This window comes from Aotus nancymaae, unplaced genomic scaffold (genome assembly GCF_030222135.1).
Source record: "Aotus nancymaae isolate 86718 unplaced genomic scaffold, 86718_ANA_hifiasm-v0.15.2.pri h1tg000004l, whole genome shotgun sequence".
Classification (NCBI taxonomy): Eukaryota; Metazoa; Chordata; class Mammalia; order Primates; family Aotidae; genus Aotus; species Aotus nancymaae.
This window is the reverse complement of record NW_026988415.1, coordinates 1,571,494-1,588,278: the sequence shown is the minus strand read 5'-3', so window position 1 is coordinate 1,588,278 and position 16,785 is coordinate 1,571,494. Positions and strand designations below refer to the sequence as shown.

Below are 16,785 nucleotides of genomic sequence, written 5' to 3'. Positions count from 1 at the left end.
GCACATTGGAAGAGAATATTCCAGCTACATTGGAGTGTAGAAAATACAGTGACCTTATAGTGCCATTGTCATGCGTACCAAAACACACTCACACCTTTTGACACCTGAACATACATTTTCAGTAAATACAACACTAAAAATATGAAGGAAAGTTCAATGGATAAAGAATGGCCCAGAGACTTCAATTTCCTTTTATGACATACTAGATTATTCAAACAGCCTTCCCACACTAAACAACAAAAGATTGATAACAAATATATTTTAGCTCTTAACATTTTTGAAGATATAACAGAGTAAAGAATTACAAGGTGAAAATCTGAGGGGAAAAAAGAAGTACACAAGTTTGTAAAGAGGTAAACTGAGAAAACCTTTGCTGAAGGCATGTGCCAATCTTGTCTATTTTTAACTCGGGTTTTCTGAGGAGGCCAAAGGTCAAAACAAAGGGCCTACCCAAAGTGAGAGACATCAGACAGAATAGTCTTTTTACTTTAAACTTGGGTTTCAAAGGGCTGCCTCCTCAGTGTAAAGGTGAACCATGTGTAAACTTACCACTTTACTCCCAGATTATTGTAAAGAAAATTACCTTAGTACTGAGGGGCAGTTGACCCTCAGAAGTAGTAATCATAAGCTAATATTCATAAAGATTCAAAGACCAAATGGCCAAGGCCTGCATGATCCCAAACACCAAAAGTCACAAATTTAAATCAAAATGGTTCCAGGCTACTAGTGACCCTGGCGCCTGGTGGAAGGAAATGCAATTCTACTCTCGAGAAAAGCTTTACTGCCATAGATATTAAACAATTTCTATAAATAATTTTTAAAGGACAAGAGTTAGAACACAACTTAAAAATCTAAAGAATAAGGAATAATGAGAATAATTAAACAGTAAAAGCAAACAGTAGAAACAGGCCTGAAAGACATTAGATATTAGAATTATAGAACAAGACTATAAAACAGCTATATTTTATATGCCTAAAAGTGCAAGTTTGAAAATACATACAGGAAATAGAAAACCATAGAAAAGCAGATGTTTTAAAAGATAAATAAGCCTTCTAAAAATAGACAAAATATGGAAAATACAAAACATACTGTAAGAAACACAGAGGCTAGTGGAATAAGTGGGGGAGGTTTGGAAGACAAAGAAAGGAAGGCAGGAAGGAAAGAAGGAAGGAGGGAGGAAAGAAGAAGGGAAGGAAGAATATTGAAATAAATGAGGAGATGTACTATGTTCAGGGAATAGAAGACACTACATTGTAATATATTAATTCTCCCAAAGCCAGTCTATAGATTAAATGCCAATTCTACTCAACAGGTGTGTGTGTGTCTGCGTGTGTATGTTTCTGTATGTATGTAAAACTGACAAGTTGATTCCAAAATTTATATGGAAAGGCGTAGGATCAAGAATATGCATTGAAGTATTGGATATAAACACTTGTTTTAAAACTACAGTAACTGAGACAGCATAGCATGAATACACAGAGAAATAAACAGACAAGGTGATTAGAATAGAAAGCCTATAAATAGACCCACACACATATGGACTCCTTTTTATGTAAAGGTGACATTATACAGCACTGGAGAAAGAATAGCCTTTTCAATAAATTACATTGAATCAATAGGATGTATATCTGCAAAAAAGATGAAATTGGGCCTGTTCTTTCTATACTTGAAAATCAATTAATTGTATCTTGTAGAGCTAAATATGAATGACAAAACACTAAACCTTTTAGAAATTAATATGAGAGTATATTTATAACCTGAAGATAGAAACAAAATTTTAAATGGGACACTAAAACCAATAAACAATAAAGGAAAATATTAATGAGTTGGAGTATATTAAATAACTTATTTTTAACCAAAGACTTCATTAAAAGAGACAAAAGGCCAGCAATGCTTTTTCTTTGCTTTTTTTATACTTCACTATGCATATAGGAGATACAGTGTTTATTGAAAATATAAATCAGATCCAATCACTCCTCACTTACAGCCTTCCAAACTTCTTACCCTAGCCAACACTTTGTCTAGTATCACTCTCCTATGTACATTATAATTCAGCTACACTCCAAATTTCTTTCCTATCTCTTGGACTTCACATATACTGTCTTTATTCTACTCCTCAAATCCTTCTTTCCTTCAGATCTTTTGGGTATTAGCCTAAATGTCTCCTCCTTAAAAAGCTGTCTTTGACCATCTATTCTGAAGTCTATTCCTACATTATTGTATCTTAGAACACTGTTGCTTTTTCTTTTTCATGGTACTTAATATACTTTCATTATATAAATCAGATATTTTACTTGTTCTCTGAATTTCTGCCCTATCAGTCCTAAATTCTAAACATGTGTTGAACATGAATGGATAGATGAATGGATGACTGAACAATTCAGAATTTGCTTTTTACATTTGGTGAAAAGTCTCCATTTCCAGACTCCAAATCCAATAATGTTATTTCACTAAATATCTTTTCAGGTATACAAAGGATTAGTCATTTTTCTATCCACTTATTGATTCAATCATACATTCAACAAGTATTTTTGAAAAGGCTGTTTGGGTAAGTGGATGGTGGGTAAAGCCATTGAATGACCACATTTATGAATGAAAAGAGAAACACAAGGGCATGGCGAGATTCTTACATACAAATACACTTTAAGGACCCATAGAAATATGATTTGAGGGGAAAGTTTCCTGTATTTCAGTTATGACTTTCTTTGCAGTTGTAATAGTGAGACAGTAACATGCTCTGCAATGTCAACTACTTTTTATTCTAAAATTTGCAAATGAGTCATCAGTTATTTCTGTCAAGTTTTCTCAAGTATCATATAATAGCTGTATTTTGGAAATTATATTGTTTACTGAGTTAACTATTATATCCTGTGGTTGTTTGAAAGTGTGAACACTTTTGGCAGCATCTTCCAAGATAGTCTACCTCTTTAGCAGGCATAGGAAACAAGAGAAATTAAAATGTCTGGTGGTTGTAAAACATGACTGCAAATTATTTGATACTCTTCTCATTGAGTGATGGAGTCCATGCCCCCTCTGTTTGAATCTTAGTGGGCTGTGATTTCTTTGATAATTAGAATATGTCAGAAGTGACACTGTGTGACTTCCAAGACCAGGTTATGAAAGGCTTGGCCAATACTTTCTAGTTTTCTTGGAACATGTACTCTCTTTGAAAGCTTTATCTCAGGATGCTGTCTTTCAGAAAACAGCTGTCGTATTGTAGGAGGCCTCAGCCATATAATAGGCTACATATAGGTACTCTGGTTAACAGTTTCGGCTGAGTCCAGCCTTCAAGACATTGTAGCCTAGGCATCAGATAAATGAGGGAATAACCTTCCAAGTAATTACAGTCTTCAACTATTCAAGTTATCCCAGTCATATGTGTTCCCAGCTGAGGCCCCAAAACACATGGAACAATCCCCGCAGTGTTCTGTCCAAATTTTTGACTCAAGAATCCTTGAGCATAGTAAATCAATGGTTGTTGGATTTGACACTAAATTCAGATTAGTTTGTTGTGTAGCAATAATAATTCAAAAAAGATGATGAAATGAAAATTTTGGCTGAAGCATTGAAAAGTGAAAACATCTTAAATGTGGAATTAAAAAAATAAGTAAATGCATTATAAGAATATTACAAAGCAGGGTGGGAATGATAGTTTGAAGGCAATAGTTCCATCTTTCAAGGTTAAATTATTGGACAATGTCCCTGGGCTATAGACTTATTCATATTTGATCCATAATTTAGGAAGAATCAAACACTCAATTTAATTATCTAAAGGTTAGTGTTCTGACATCCTCAGACATCTCTAACATAGCAATCAATATAGAAGAAAAAATATGTAGCCATAAACAACGCCAATAACAACATATAAAATAGATTGTTGGATAAATAGAAGAATGAATAGATAGGTAGATATAGCAAGAATGGTGATAAAGTAAGTGTAGTAAAAGGTTAATTGTAGAATACAGGCATAAGGAGGTATATTATATCTATAGCTGTGTAACAGATAATTGCAAAAGTTACTGCTTTCAAACAGCATGCTTTCATCACCTTAAAATTTCTGTGGGTCAGGAATCTGAGTATAGTTTAGCTGGATCTTCTGGCTCTGTCTCTCACAATGCTGCAATCAAGGTGTCACTGCTGCTGCAGTCACTTTAAAGTTGACTGTGGTAGATCCATTTCTAAGTTCAAGAGGTTGTTGACAGGGTTCAACAACTTGCAGAATGTTGGCTGGGGCCTCTCTTGGTTCTTTGTCATATGGGCTTCTCTACAGGACAGTTTACAACATGGCAGCTGGCTCCATTTAGAATGAGTCAGCAAGAAGACAAAAATAATGCTAGCAAGACAGAAGTTACAGGCTTCTGTAGCCAAAATGTTACTCTTACAGCATCAAGATGAACTTATGTTTACTCTTAAGAAGGTAAGGAAGCAAGTAAAATGGCTTAGAAAGATTTCCAACTGAAAGAGCTCACATCAAGTGTTATTGAGCTGAAGCCTATAAACTATAAACTTCGGTTTTCTGAAATATTTCTTTATATGGAAGAGTAGCATTCTGCTGGTTTCCTGAAGAAGCCTTCCCTGACCTATGAAGATTCTATCCTTCCTTATTAAACCCCTGCATTTTTGCTCCAGAGTGCTTGCAACCATGGCAATCCACCAAGGCTATGATTCCTAACTAGGGTTACCAGATAAAATATGGAAATTGAATAACAATAATTGACATTCAGATAAACGAATACTTTTAAATATATATCTCATGCAATATGTGGGACATGTCCTTTAAAAAGTTAGAGGGCATGAACACTTTTTATAAGGCATGTCCCAAATATTGCATGAGATACACATTTAAAAGTATTCATCATTTTTCTGAATGTCAATTTTAAGCATCCAATATTTTTATTTGCTAATTTGGCCACCCTCTCCCTCTAGATCTCTCCTGCTGAAGCCCCTGGACCTCCCACACTCTCTCTCTTTGATTCCCCTGGGACTTTTCACCTTTCCACCTCACAAGCCTGAAGGAAAGAGAAGACTGGGGGAGTCCAGGTTCCAGCTGCTAGAGGCTAGACAGGGCTGTGGAATTGCTGCTGGCATCCACAATTAGGCCCGGGAGCACATTTTCCCATAGAAACAATAATCTTAATGGTGGCTGGTTTTCTAGTGCCATGGGCCCTATAGTCCAGCCATATTCTTGGTTAAATAGGCCTTTGTGGACTGGCCTGGGAACCTTCTCACCATTTGTAACATTGTTTCCATGGGAAAAATGCTTCTCAAGTTCCAAACAACTGACTTACAAACAAACTTTTGGAACAAAACACTTTGCTAAATTGGAGAAGGCCTGTAGACTCTCCCAGAGTCATTCAAAGGCTGGTGACTTCACTCCAAGATGTTAGCAAAGTTTGGGCCTACTTAGCATACCAAAGGGAGGCCACTGGGTTTGCTAAAGAAACTTTAATAAGCAAACAGACGAGATTGACAGATCCATAATAGACAAGCTGACTCTGTCTTTGATTGGCTACATAGATGAGCATTTACACTGAATGATTTCCCTTAATCAAACACATGCCTTATCTGGACAGGCAGGACACTTATCCAACTAAGTGGGTGGTTATTAAGGAGATGGCAGATACTCTGTATCTAATTGTACATTTAGCACCCTTTCACATACACCAACGTGCCAGAGGAAAGACAAGCTTATTTTTTCCCTCCATTGTCTGATACTTTCAGTGTTTCATTGGTTCATTCACCTTGATGAAAACAGAGCAATTATGCAGCTTTCATCTGTTTCTTTGAAAGGCATATGGAAAATTCTGCTTTCAGGAAAAAAATTATTAATTCCACAAAAGTACTTCAAGGCATTCTGAGAAGCGGTCTCCCATATTGCTGAAATTACATGCAGTGCTGCAGCATTTGCATAACAAATGTGACAGAATGGTTACTTAAGACACTAAAACAGGAGGACTAAAATGTATAGAGATACCTCATTTCTCATTACTTATTATTCAAAATGGAATGTAATGCCAATAGCTATAGTATGCCAGAAGTAGAAGGATATATATCATCATGTATTTTAAAATCCTTACAGAGTATAATAATAATTAAGAAATTATGACATGACTGATCTTTTAGAAGCAATGTAGTCACCTGTTCTTTCCTCTATTAATCACCAATTTTCTTCCTCTTTAACACTGCACAGTAAAGATTATTAAAGGGAAGAATACAAAAATAGAGGTAGGGAGAGATAATTTACATCATGTAGCAAAAGTATATTAAAATGTATCATTTTAATTAAGACTTTCACTACTAGAGAAGTCATATTTTTGGTCTGTTTTATAGCAACATATAATTTGACTTACAAGAATAGCAATGCATATTAGTAATTATTGTTGTTGATATTATTAATTTGCTCTAAAATTAGCTGTGATTCTTTTTTTCTCTTCTGAGCAGCAAGCAATCCCTATCATAAAACTGTGTTTACTGTGTGGTTGAGTGAGATGCATTGAGTCAGGGCTGTAAATAGGAGGAAGGTACTGGGTTTCTCGGGGGGAAAGATGGGGTAGGGTGCTGCCTGTGCAGGAAAGCTTGGTCCCCATGTCCATCAGCTGAGTTTCTGCCTTAGAAACTGGTGTGTGACCCTCATAGCAACTGGGCAAACACTGATGCCACAGGGGGCAGCAACAAATGCCTGGTTAAAGATGCTGGAAAGGAAAGTGAAAGCTAGAGTAACAAATCTCTATTCAAGTTCTAAAAGGGCATTTTTTTGATCAGGTAACCCCTAAGTCAGACTCAATACTTTTTTTTTTTTTTTGCAAAATCTTACCAGGCTTTATTAAAAATATCCCAAAAGTCTTGGTTGTTGTTTTTTAAATTATGAATTCGGAAACTGCTTGTTAACAAAATAAAGCAATCAACATAATCATTTATTCTGGTAATAATAATTGTTATATAAACATTAAATTGTTTTATTCGTTGAATTGTGAGAACTCTAGCTATCACTGGTTATTCACAAACTGTATTTTTAATTTTAAAGTTAACATAAAGTAAAATTGACTTTTGGGGGTGTATGGTCCTATGCATTTTAACACATGTGTAAATTTGTGTGACTACCAACATGGTAAAGGTACAGAGTAAATCTATCACCCCATAAAACTTTACCCTGCTATTTCTTTATAGTGACAACTCTCTAGCCCCTTTATAATGGCACTCTCTCCCACCTCTCCCTGGCAACCACTGATCAGTTTTCTATCACCATTATTTTGTCTTTCCAAAAATGTCACATAAGTGGGACCATACAGTATGTCACCTTTTGAGACTCTCTTCTTTCACTCACCATGCCTTTGAGATTCATCCAAGTTGTTGTGCTTAGCAAAAGATCTCCCCTTTAATGGTTGTGTGGTATTCCATTTTATAAATGTACCACAATTTCTTTAACCAATCACTTACGCATTGAAGAACATTTGGTTTTGTAAGGTCTGTTAGGTTCTCGCCGAGTTTAAAAGGAAGAAACTGAGGCCAGCACAAGAAGACCCAACGCGAAGGGGTTATTCAGGCTCCTGGGTGAGGTTCTGCTGTCCGACAGGAGGGGTCGGAGAAGTCGCACAGACTCCTCTCAGACGTGGGGTTTTATAGAGAGTGGAGGCATTTGATTGGTTGTGCCCAAGGTGAGTGGAGCCCGGATGGGACAAAATGGTAGGCATAGAGTGGGGCCCGGATGGGACAAAATGCTATCGGGTAGGTCCTGGCGGGGCTTTTTCTGGGCTCCCGGTGAAGGGGGGGGGGGTGTGTCCGATCTCCCGGCGAGGGAGGGGAGGTTGTCCGAGCTCCCGGCGGGGGGGGGGGGGGGGGCGTGTCCGAGTTCCTGGCCAAGGGAGGGTGGTGTCTGAGCTCCCGGTGAGGGAAGGGGGTGTGTCTGAGCTCCCAGCGAGGGAGGGGGGTGTGTCCGAGCTCCCAGTGAGGGAAGGGGGGTGTCCGAGCTCCCGGCGAGGGAGGGAGGGTGTCCGAGCTCCCGGCGAGGCAACGGGCCTTACAGGTTTGTTTCCAGGTTTTGGTGATTATAAATATATCTGCTATGATATGTGATTACGCATAGGCTTTTGTGTGAACACAAGCTTTTATTTCTCTAGGAAAGAATGATTAACTGAGTCATGTAGTAAGTATATGTTTAACTTTATAAGAAATTGACACTCTATTTTCTAGAGCAACTGTACCATTTTGCTTTCCCACCAGACATGTGTAAGAGTTTCAGTCGTTTTGCATTCTTGTCAGCACTTCATAGTGTGAATATTTTTTATTTCAGCCATTCCAATAGGTTTGTAATAGCATTTAATTGTAGTTTTCATTTAAATTCCCATTGTGCACAATTGTATTGAACATCTTCATGTGCTTATTTTCCTGTGCTTTATTTGCTTCATCTGTATATTTTTATCGGTGATGTGTTTGTTGAAGCATTTTGCCCACTTCTTTTCAATTGGATTGTTTCCTTAGTGTTGAGTTTTGAGAATTTCATATGTATTTGCATACAAATCTTTGTCAGCTATGTGGTTTGCAAATATTTTCTCCCTGTCAGTAATTACCTTTTAATTATCCTGACAGTGGCTTTGACAAAGAAAAATGCTTAATTTTGATGGAGCATGATCTATCTTTTTTCTTCTTTTATAGATTTTGTGTGTGTGTGTGTGTGTGTGTATTCTAGCTCAGAATTCTTTGCCTAAGTCCAGATTACAAAAATTTTGTTTTTCCAAAAAATTTTGTTGTTTTACATTTTACATTTAGATATATTATACATTTTCAGCAAATTTCTGTATAAAGTATGAAGTTTAAGCCAAAGTTTATTGTTTTACCTATGGATGTCCAATTAATCACCAACATTTGTTGAAAAAGCTATCCTTCCTCCATTGGCTTGCTTTTGTATCTTTCCCAAAAATCAATAGGTACAATCTCTTACTTGGAACAGAGATCAACAAACTGTGGCCCACAGGCCAAATCTTGGTCACCACTAATTTTTGTAAATACAGTTTTATTGGAAAACAGACATATCCACTTGTTTATGTATTATTTACGGCTGCTTTCATGTGCAAGAGCAAAGTGAAGTAGTTGTGACAGAGACCATATGGCTTGCAAAGTTGAAACTATTTTCTATCTGGTCCTTTATGGATAAAGCTTGCCTTTTGTGTAGACTGCTAAAGTAGTCCCTATAGTACAATGAGCAGGACTATCCGATAATGACTTTGGCTGTTCATTTTTGGATTGCCTGGAGAATGAAGTCGTAGGAGCTGGAGTTCTGAGTTCTCCTAGGGGAAGGGCCTGTACCAAAAGTCAAGTTCCCATGGGACTGATGCCTTTTTCACTGCAGCAATGAAGACTAATATTCCATGGGCAACTGGCATTCCCAGACAATTCTTGTAAATCACTGCCACCTCAAATCCAAACTGCCTGTTGCTTAGCAGCTTGTATATTCCTCCATTGATAAGACTACTTCTTCACATTTACCCTATAAAATGGGGACCTAGCAATGGGGTATGTTCTCCTTACTTAGAACCAGTAGTGCTCTGGCTCTTGGTTTGCCTCTTCTTGGGATGACAGGAGGATGGAGGGTATGTGATTTATTTGTTGTTTTTTTCTGGCTGTTCTGGACCTTCAATATTTTTTTTCTCAATAAAGCCCATCCCTTAACCCATACTATGTGACTGTGAAATTCACCCTGAAGGGTTATGCATGACAGATGATCACCCTGATGAGATCCATCCTGCATGCCAGCTGGGGCACCAGAGAGACCCACTTACCACAACAGCCTCCTTACCCACCTCCCTGCCTCCACATTAATTTTCTTTCAATTTCTTCTTCACATTGCAGTTAGAGTGGGTCTTTCTGAACAAACCTGTTAAGTTACCCACTTTCCCCAACCAAACCAATTTAAGACATTTCAATGGGTTCCCATTGGTCTTAAAATAGAGCAAAATTGTTAACATAGCTTAATAAGACAGCATGATCTGGCCTCTACCCTTCTCTCCAGCCTTATCTTCCACAATTCGTTTTTCCTCTCTGATCTCTAGCCAAACGATATTTTCTCAGTCACTTACAATAAACATGTTCCCTCTTGCTAGTAGGCATATTCTGTTCCATCTTGCTGGAATGCATTACCCTTTGCCTCTCCTATTCTTCAGTATGAATCAAACGTTACTTCCTCAGTGAAGGCTTTTCTCAACTCCTAGTCACATTCCCAGAGCATCAGGAAATCTAGGAAATATTTTACACTTATTTTCATCAGTACACGGTTACAGTCTGTTTTCCTCACTAGACTATAAGATCCACGTCTCTTTTTGGTCACAAGGAGCCTAGTCGATATAGTGCCTGTAATAAAGTGGGTGTTCAATAATATTAGTTGAACATATTATTTTAAGTACAAGATACAAAAAGCCAAGCTTCAAAGATCATATATTGTATGATTCTGCTTATATGAAATGTCCAGAAAAGACAAATCTAAAAAGAAATAAAGTAGATTAGTGATTGCCTAGGGCCTCCATGGAGGTAGGAATGGTTATTAAATGTAAACTGGCATGAAGAATTTTACTGAGGTAATGGAAATGTTCTAAAACTGTACAACTAGGTAAATTTATTTTTAAAAAATCATTATATTATAAATTTAAAATTGGTGAATTCTATGGTAGATAAATTAAACCTTAATTAGGGTATTTTAAAAAATCAACTGGCTATATATATGCAGAACTACTTCATTCTCTTCTGTTCTATTAATCTATGTGTCTATCACTTTCCTAGTGCCATGCTGTCTTAATAAGTTTGTCTTTATAATAAGTTATAAAATTGGGTAGTTTGAGTCTTCTAGTTTTATTCTTCTTTTTTAAAAATGTTTTGGCTATCCTACATCCTTTGCCTTTCTTTACAAATTTTTGAATCAGCTTGTTGAAATATCTTTTAAAGGCTTTCTGGGATGTTATTTGGAAATGCATCAAATAGGTAAGTCAATTTGGGGAAAATTGACATCCTTAGTATGTCAAGTCTTCTGATCCATAAGCACAGTATACTTCTCTATTTTGGGGGGTTTTTTAAAAAATTTTTCATCAGATTTTTATAATAAAATGTAAATATTTTATTTCATTCATACTTAAATATTTAATTCTTTTTGACAATATAAATAGAACATACGTTTTTTCGAAATTTCAGTTTGCAATCATTCATTACTATGTAGAAATATGATTAGTTTTGTGCATTGATGTTTTGTCTTACAACATGAAGCAAGTGCCAATAAATTCAAAAACATTGACATTGTACCATGCACACTCTCAGAACACAGTGAAAATGGAGAAAAAGGATATTAGAGTTTGAAAGAATAAAGCAGGGGTTGCAATCCTAATCTCTGACAAAAGAGACTTTAAACCAACAAAGATAAAAAAAGACAAAGGGCATTACATAATGGTAAAGGGAACAATTAAACAAGAAGAGCTAACTATTCTGAAAATATATGCAACCAATACAAGAGCACCCAGATTCATAAAAACACGTTCTTATTGACCTACAAAGAGACTTAGACTCCCACACAATAATAATGGGAGACTTTAACACCACACTGTCAGTATTAGACAGATCAAGGAGACAGAAAGTTAACAAGGATATTCAGGACATGAACTCAGCTCTAGATCAAGTGGACCTAGTAGATGATTATAGAACTCTCTACCCCAAATTCACAGAATATACATTCTTCTCAGTGCCACATGGCACTTATTCTAAAATCAACTACATAATTGAAAGTAAAACACACCTCTGCAAATGCAGAAGAACTGAAATCATAACAAACAGACTCTCAGACCACAGTGCAATCAAATTAGAACCCAGGATTAAGAAACTCACTCAAAACCACACAATTTCATGTAAATTGAACAACCTGCTCCTGAATGACTCCTGGGTAAATAACGAAATTAAGGCAGAAATCAAGACGTTCTTTAAAGCCAATGAGAACAAAGAGACAATGTACCAGAATTTCTGGGATGCAGCTAAAGCAGTGTTAAGAGGGAAATTTATAGTACTAAATGTGCACATCAGACAGTTAGGTAGATCTCAAACTGATATCCTAACATCACAATTAAAAGAGCTAGAGAAGCAAGAGCAAACTAATCCAAAGGCTAGAAGAAGACATGAAATACTTAAGATCAGAGAAGTATTGAGGGACATAGAGACATGAAAAACCTTCTGAAAAAATAAGAAACAACAAATCCAGGAGGTGTTTTTTGGAAAAAGTTAACAAAATACATAGACCACCAGTTAGACTACTAAGGAAGAGAGATAAGAATAAAATAGACACAAAATGATAAAAGGGATATCACCACTGATCCCACAGAAATACAAACTACCATCAGAGAATACTATAACATCTCTATGCACATAAACCAGTAAATCTGAAAGAAATGGATAAATTCCTGGACACATACACCCTCCAAGACTAAACCAGAAAGAAGTTGAATACTTGAATAGACCAATAACATGCTCTGAAATTGAGGCAGTAAGTAATAGCCTACCAACCAAAAAGGCCCAGGACCAGACAGATTCAGAGCTGAACTCTACCAGAAATACAAACAGGAGCTGCTACCATTCCTTCCGAAACTATTACAAATAATAGAAAAAGACAGACTCCTCCCTAACTCATTTTATGAGGCCAGCATCATCCTGATACCAAAACCTGGCAGAGACACAACAAAAAAAGAAAAATTCAGACAATACCATTCAAGGCATAGGGATGGGCAAAAATTTTATGATGAAATCACCAAAAGCAATTGCAACAAAAGCCAGAATTGACAAATAGGATCTAATTAAACTAAAGAGCTTCTGCACAGTAAAAGAAACTATCATCAGAGTGAACAGGCAACCTACAGAATAGGAGAAAATTTTTGCAATCTACCCATCTGACAAATGTCTGATATCCAGAATTTACAAGAAACTTAAACATATTTACAAGAAAAAAGAACAACGCCATCAAAAAGTAGGCAGAGGATATGAACAGACACTTCTCAAAAGAAGACATTTATGTGGGGCCAACAAACATATGAAAAAAAGCTCAACATCACTGATGATCATAGAAATGCAAATCAAGCTTTTTTTCGCAACGGGTTTGCCGCCAGGACATAGGTGTCGTGAAAACTACCGCTAAAAGCCAAAATGGGAAAGGAAAAGACTCATATCAACATTGTCGTCATTGGACACGTAGATTCGGGCAAGTCCACCACTACTGGCCATCTAATCTACAAATGCGGTGGCATCGACAAAAGAACCATTGAAAAATTTGAAAAGGAGGCTGCTGAGATGGGAAAGGGCGCCTTCAAGTATGCCTGGGTCTTGGATAAACTGAAAGCTGAGCGTGAACGTGGTATCACCATTGATATCTCCTTGTGGAAATTCGAGACCAGCAAGTACTACGTGACTATCATTGATGCCCCAGGACACAGAGACTTCATCAAAAACATGATTACAGGGACATCTCAGGCTGACTGTGCTGTCCTGATTGTCGCTGCTGGTGTTGGTGAATTTGAAGCTGGTCTCTCCAAGAATGGGCAGACCCGAGAGCATGCCCTCCTGGCTTACACACTAGGTGTGAAACAACTAATTGTTGGTGTTAACAAAATGGATTCCACTGAGCCACCATACAGCCAGAAGAGATATGAGGAAATCGTTAAGGAAGTCAGCACTTACATTAAGAAAATTGGCTACAACCCTGACACAGTAGCATTTGTGCCAATTTCTGGTTGGAATGGTGACAACATGCTGGAGCCAAGTGCTAACATGCCTTGGTTCAAGGGTTGGAAAGTCACCCGTAAGGATGGCAATGCCAGTGGGACCACGCTGCTTGAGGCTTTGGACTGCATCCTACCACCAACTCGTCCAACTGATAAGCCCTTGCGCCTGCCTCTCCAGGATGTCTATAAAATTGGTGGTATTGGTACTGTTCCTGTTGGCCGAGTGGAGACTGGTGTTCTCAAACCTGGTATGGTGGTCACCTTTGCTCCAGTCAACGTTACAACTGAAGTGAAATCTGTTGAAATGCACCATGAAGCTTTGAGTGAAGCTCTTCCTGGGGACAATGTGGGCTTCAACGTCAAGAATGTGTCTGTCAAGGATGTTCGTCGTGGCAACGTTGCTGGTGACAGCAAGAATGACCCACCAATGGAAGCAGCTGGCTTCACTGCTCAGGTGATTATCCTGAATCATCCAGGCCAAATCAGTGCTGGCTATGCCCCTGTGCTGGATTGCCACACAGCTCACATTGCATGCAGGTTTGCCGAGCTGAAGGAAAAAATTGACTGCCGTTCTGGTAAAAAGCTGGAAGATGGCCCTAAATTCTTGAAGTCTGGTGATGCTGCCATCGTTGATATGGTTCCTGGCAAGCCCATGTGTGTTGAGAGCTTCTCAGACTATCCACCTCTCGGTCGCTTTGCTGTCCGTGATATGAGACAGACAGTTGCGGTGGGTGTCATCAAAGCAGTGGACAAGAAGGCTGCCGGAGCTGGCAGGGTCACCAACTCTGCCCAGAAGGCTCGGAAGGCTAAATGAAGATTATCCCTAATACCTGCCACCTCAGTCTTAATCAGTGGTGGAGGAAGAACGGTCTCAGAACTGTTTGTTTCAATTGGCCATTTAAGTTTAGTAGTAAAAGACTGGTTAATGATAACAATGCATCGTAAAACCTTCAGAAGGAAAGGAGAATGTTTTGTGGACCACTTTGGTTTTCTTTTTTTTGTGTGGCAGTTTTAAGTTATTAGTTTTTAAAATCAGTACTTTTTAATGGAAACAACTTGACCAAAAATTTGTCACAGAATTTTGAGACCCATTAAAAAAGTTTAATGAGAAAAAAAAAAAATAGAAATGCAAATCAAAACCACAATGAGATACCATCTCACAGCCGTCAGAATGGTGATTATTAAAAAGGTGGGAAATAATAGATGCTGGCGAGGCTGCAGAGAAGTAGGAATGCTTTCACCCTGTTGGTGGGAATGTAAATTAGTTCAACCATTGTGGAAGACAGTATGGAAATTCCTCAAGGATCTAGAACCCAATTGCTAACCAATTTCAGGCTATACTATAAGGTTATAGTGACCAAAACAGCAAGGTACTGGTACAAAAACAGACACAAAGACAAATGGAACAGAATAGAAACCTAAGAAATAAACACACACACCCATAACCATATAATCTTTGACAAGGCTGACTAAGCAAGCAATGGGGAAAGGACTCCCTACTCAATAAATGGTGCTGGAATAATAGGCTAGCCATATGCAGAAGAAGGAAACTGGACTGTTACCTTTAACCATATGCAAAAATTAACTCAACGTGAACTAAAGATTTAAATGTAAGATCTCAAACTATAAAAATCCTAGAAGAAAAACCTTCTCAACATCGGCCTTGGCAAAGAATCTTTGGCTGAGTCCCCAAATGCAATAGCAACAAAAACAAAAATCAACATGTGGTACCTAATTAAACTGAAGAACTTCTGCATGGCAAAAGAAACTATCAACAGAGTAAACAATCTACAGAATGGAAGAAAATATTTGCAAATTATGCATCCAAAAATGGTTTAGTATCCAGAATCTACACGGAACTTAAATCAATAAGCAAAAGCAAATAATCCCATGAAAAAAATGGACAAAGGACACAAACAGACACTGCTCAAAAGAAGATATACAAGCAGCCAAGAAACATGAAAAAATGCTCAGTATCACTAATCATCAGAGAAATGCAAATCAAAACCAAAAGAGATACCATCTCACACTAGTCAGAATGGCTATTATTAAAAAGTCAAAAAACAACAGCAACGAACAAACAGATGTTGGCAATGCTGTGGAGAAAAGGAATATTTATATACTGTTGGTGGGAATGTAAACTAGTTCAGTCACTGTGGAAAGCAATTTGGAAATTTTTCAAAGAACCTAAAACAGAGCTACCATTTGATTCAACAATCCTATTACTGGGTATATACCCAAAGGAAAATAGGTAATTATACTAAAAAGACGTATACACTTGGATGTTCATTGCTGTGTTATTCATGATAACAAAGACATGGCATTAACCTAAGGTGACTATCAATGGTGAATCCTATACAGCAAATGTAATACATACACCATGGAATACTATGCAGCCACAGAAAAGAATGAAATCATGTCCTTTGCAGGAACGTACATGGAGCTAGAATCCATAACCCTAAGTAAATTAACACAGGAACAAAAAAACAAATATAACACGTCTCACTTATAAGTGGGAGCTAAACATTGAGCACCCATGGGCATAAACATGGAAACAACAGACACTACAGATTCCTAGATGGGGGAGGAAGGGAGTGGAACAAGGGCTGTTGGTAATATTTTCACTACCTAGGTGCAGTATACCCATGTACCACAACTGCACATGTTGCACCCCCGTATCTAAAATAAAACTTGAAATTTAAAAAATAAATAAAGAAGCTCTTTCTCCACTGCAAAACCACAGTCTCAGTGAATTGGTTTTGTCCATAGAATGAACAGGAGGAACCCATCAGGTAGTTATACTTTCTCACAGTTTTAGGCACCTGAAGCCTTGCTGCCATCACTGTTATTATCACTACCACCACTATGGGACTGTTTGGAGACTGAGAAGGAAAAGAAGATAAAAAGTAAAATGAATCCTACTCCCACTGAATATTAGTTATCCACTTTCCTGCTTCTTAAACCAGAACTATGTTTTTCCTCCAGTTCTGTCTAGGTTCCTACCTTGGACTCAGAACTGAAGATACTGGAGGAAAAAAATGGCAAATTC

The 16,785-nt window shown here is 37.6% G+C and overlaps 1 protein-coding gene across 1 annotated transcript; it reads left to right on the top strand.

Moving 5' to 3' along the window:
* The first annotated feature begins 13,102 nt into the window (after positions 1-13,102).
* LOC110567696 (elongation factor 1-alpha 1-like) lies at positions 13,103-14,550 on the top strand. The gene has a single exon (XM_064360715.1). The coding sequence runs from the start codon at positions 13,162-13,164 to the stop codon at positions 14,548-14,550; it is 1,389 nt and encodes a 462-aa protein (XP_064216785.1). The 5' UTR covers positions 13,103-13,161.
* Positions 14,551-16,785: the final 2,235 nt, after the last annotated feature.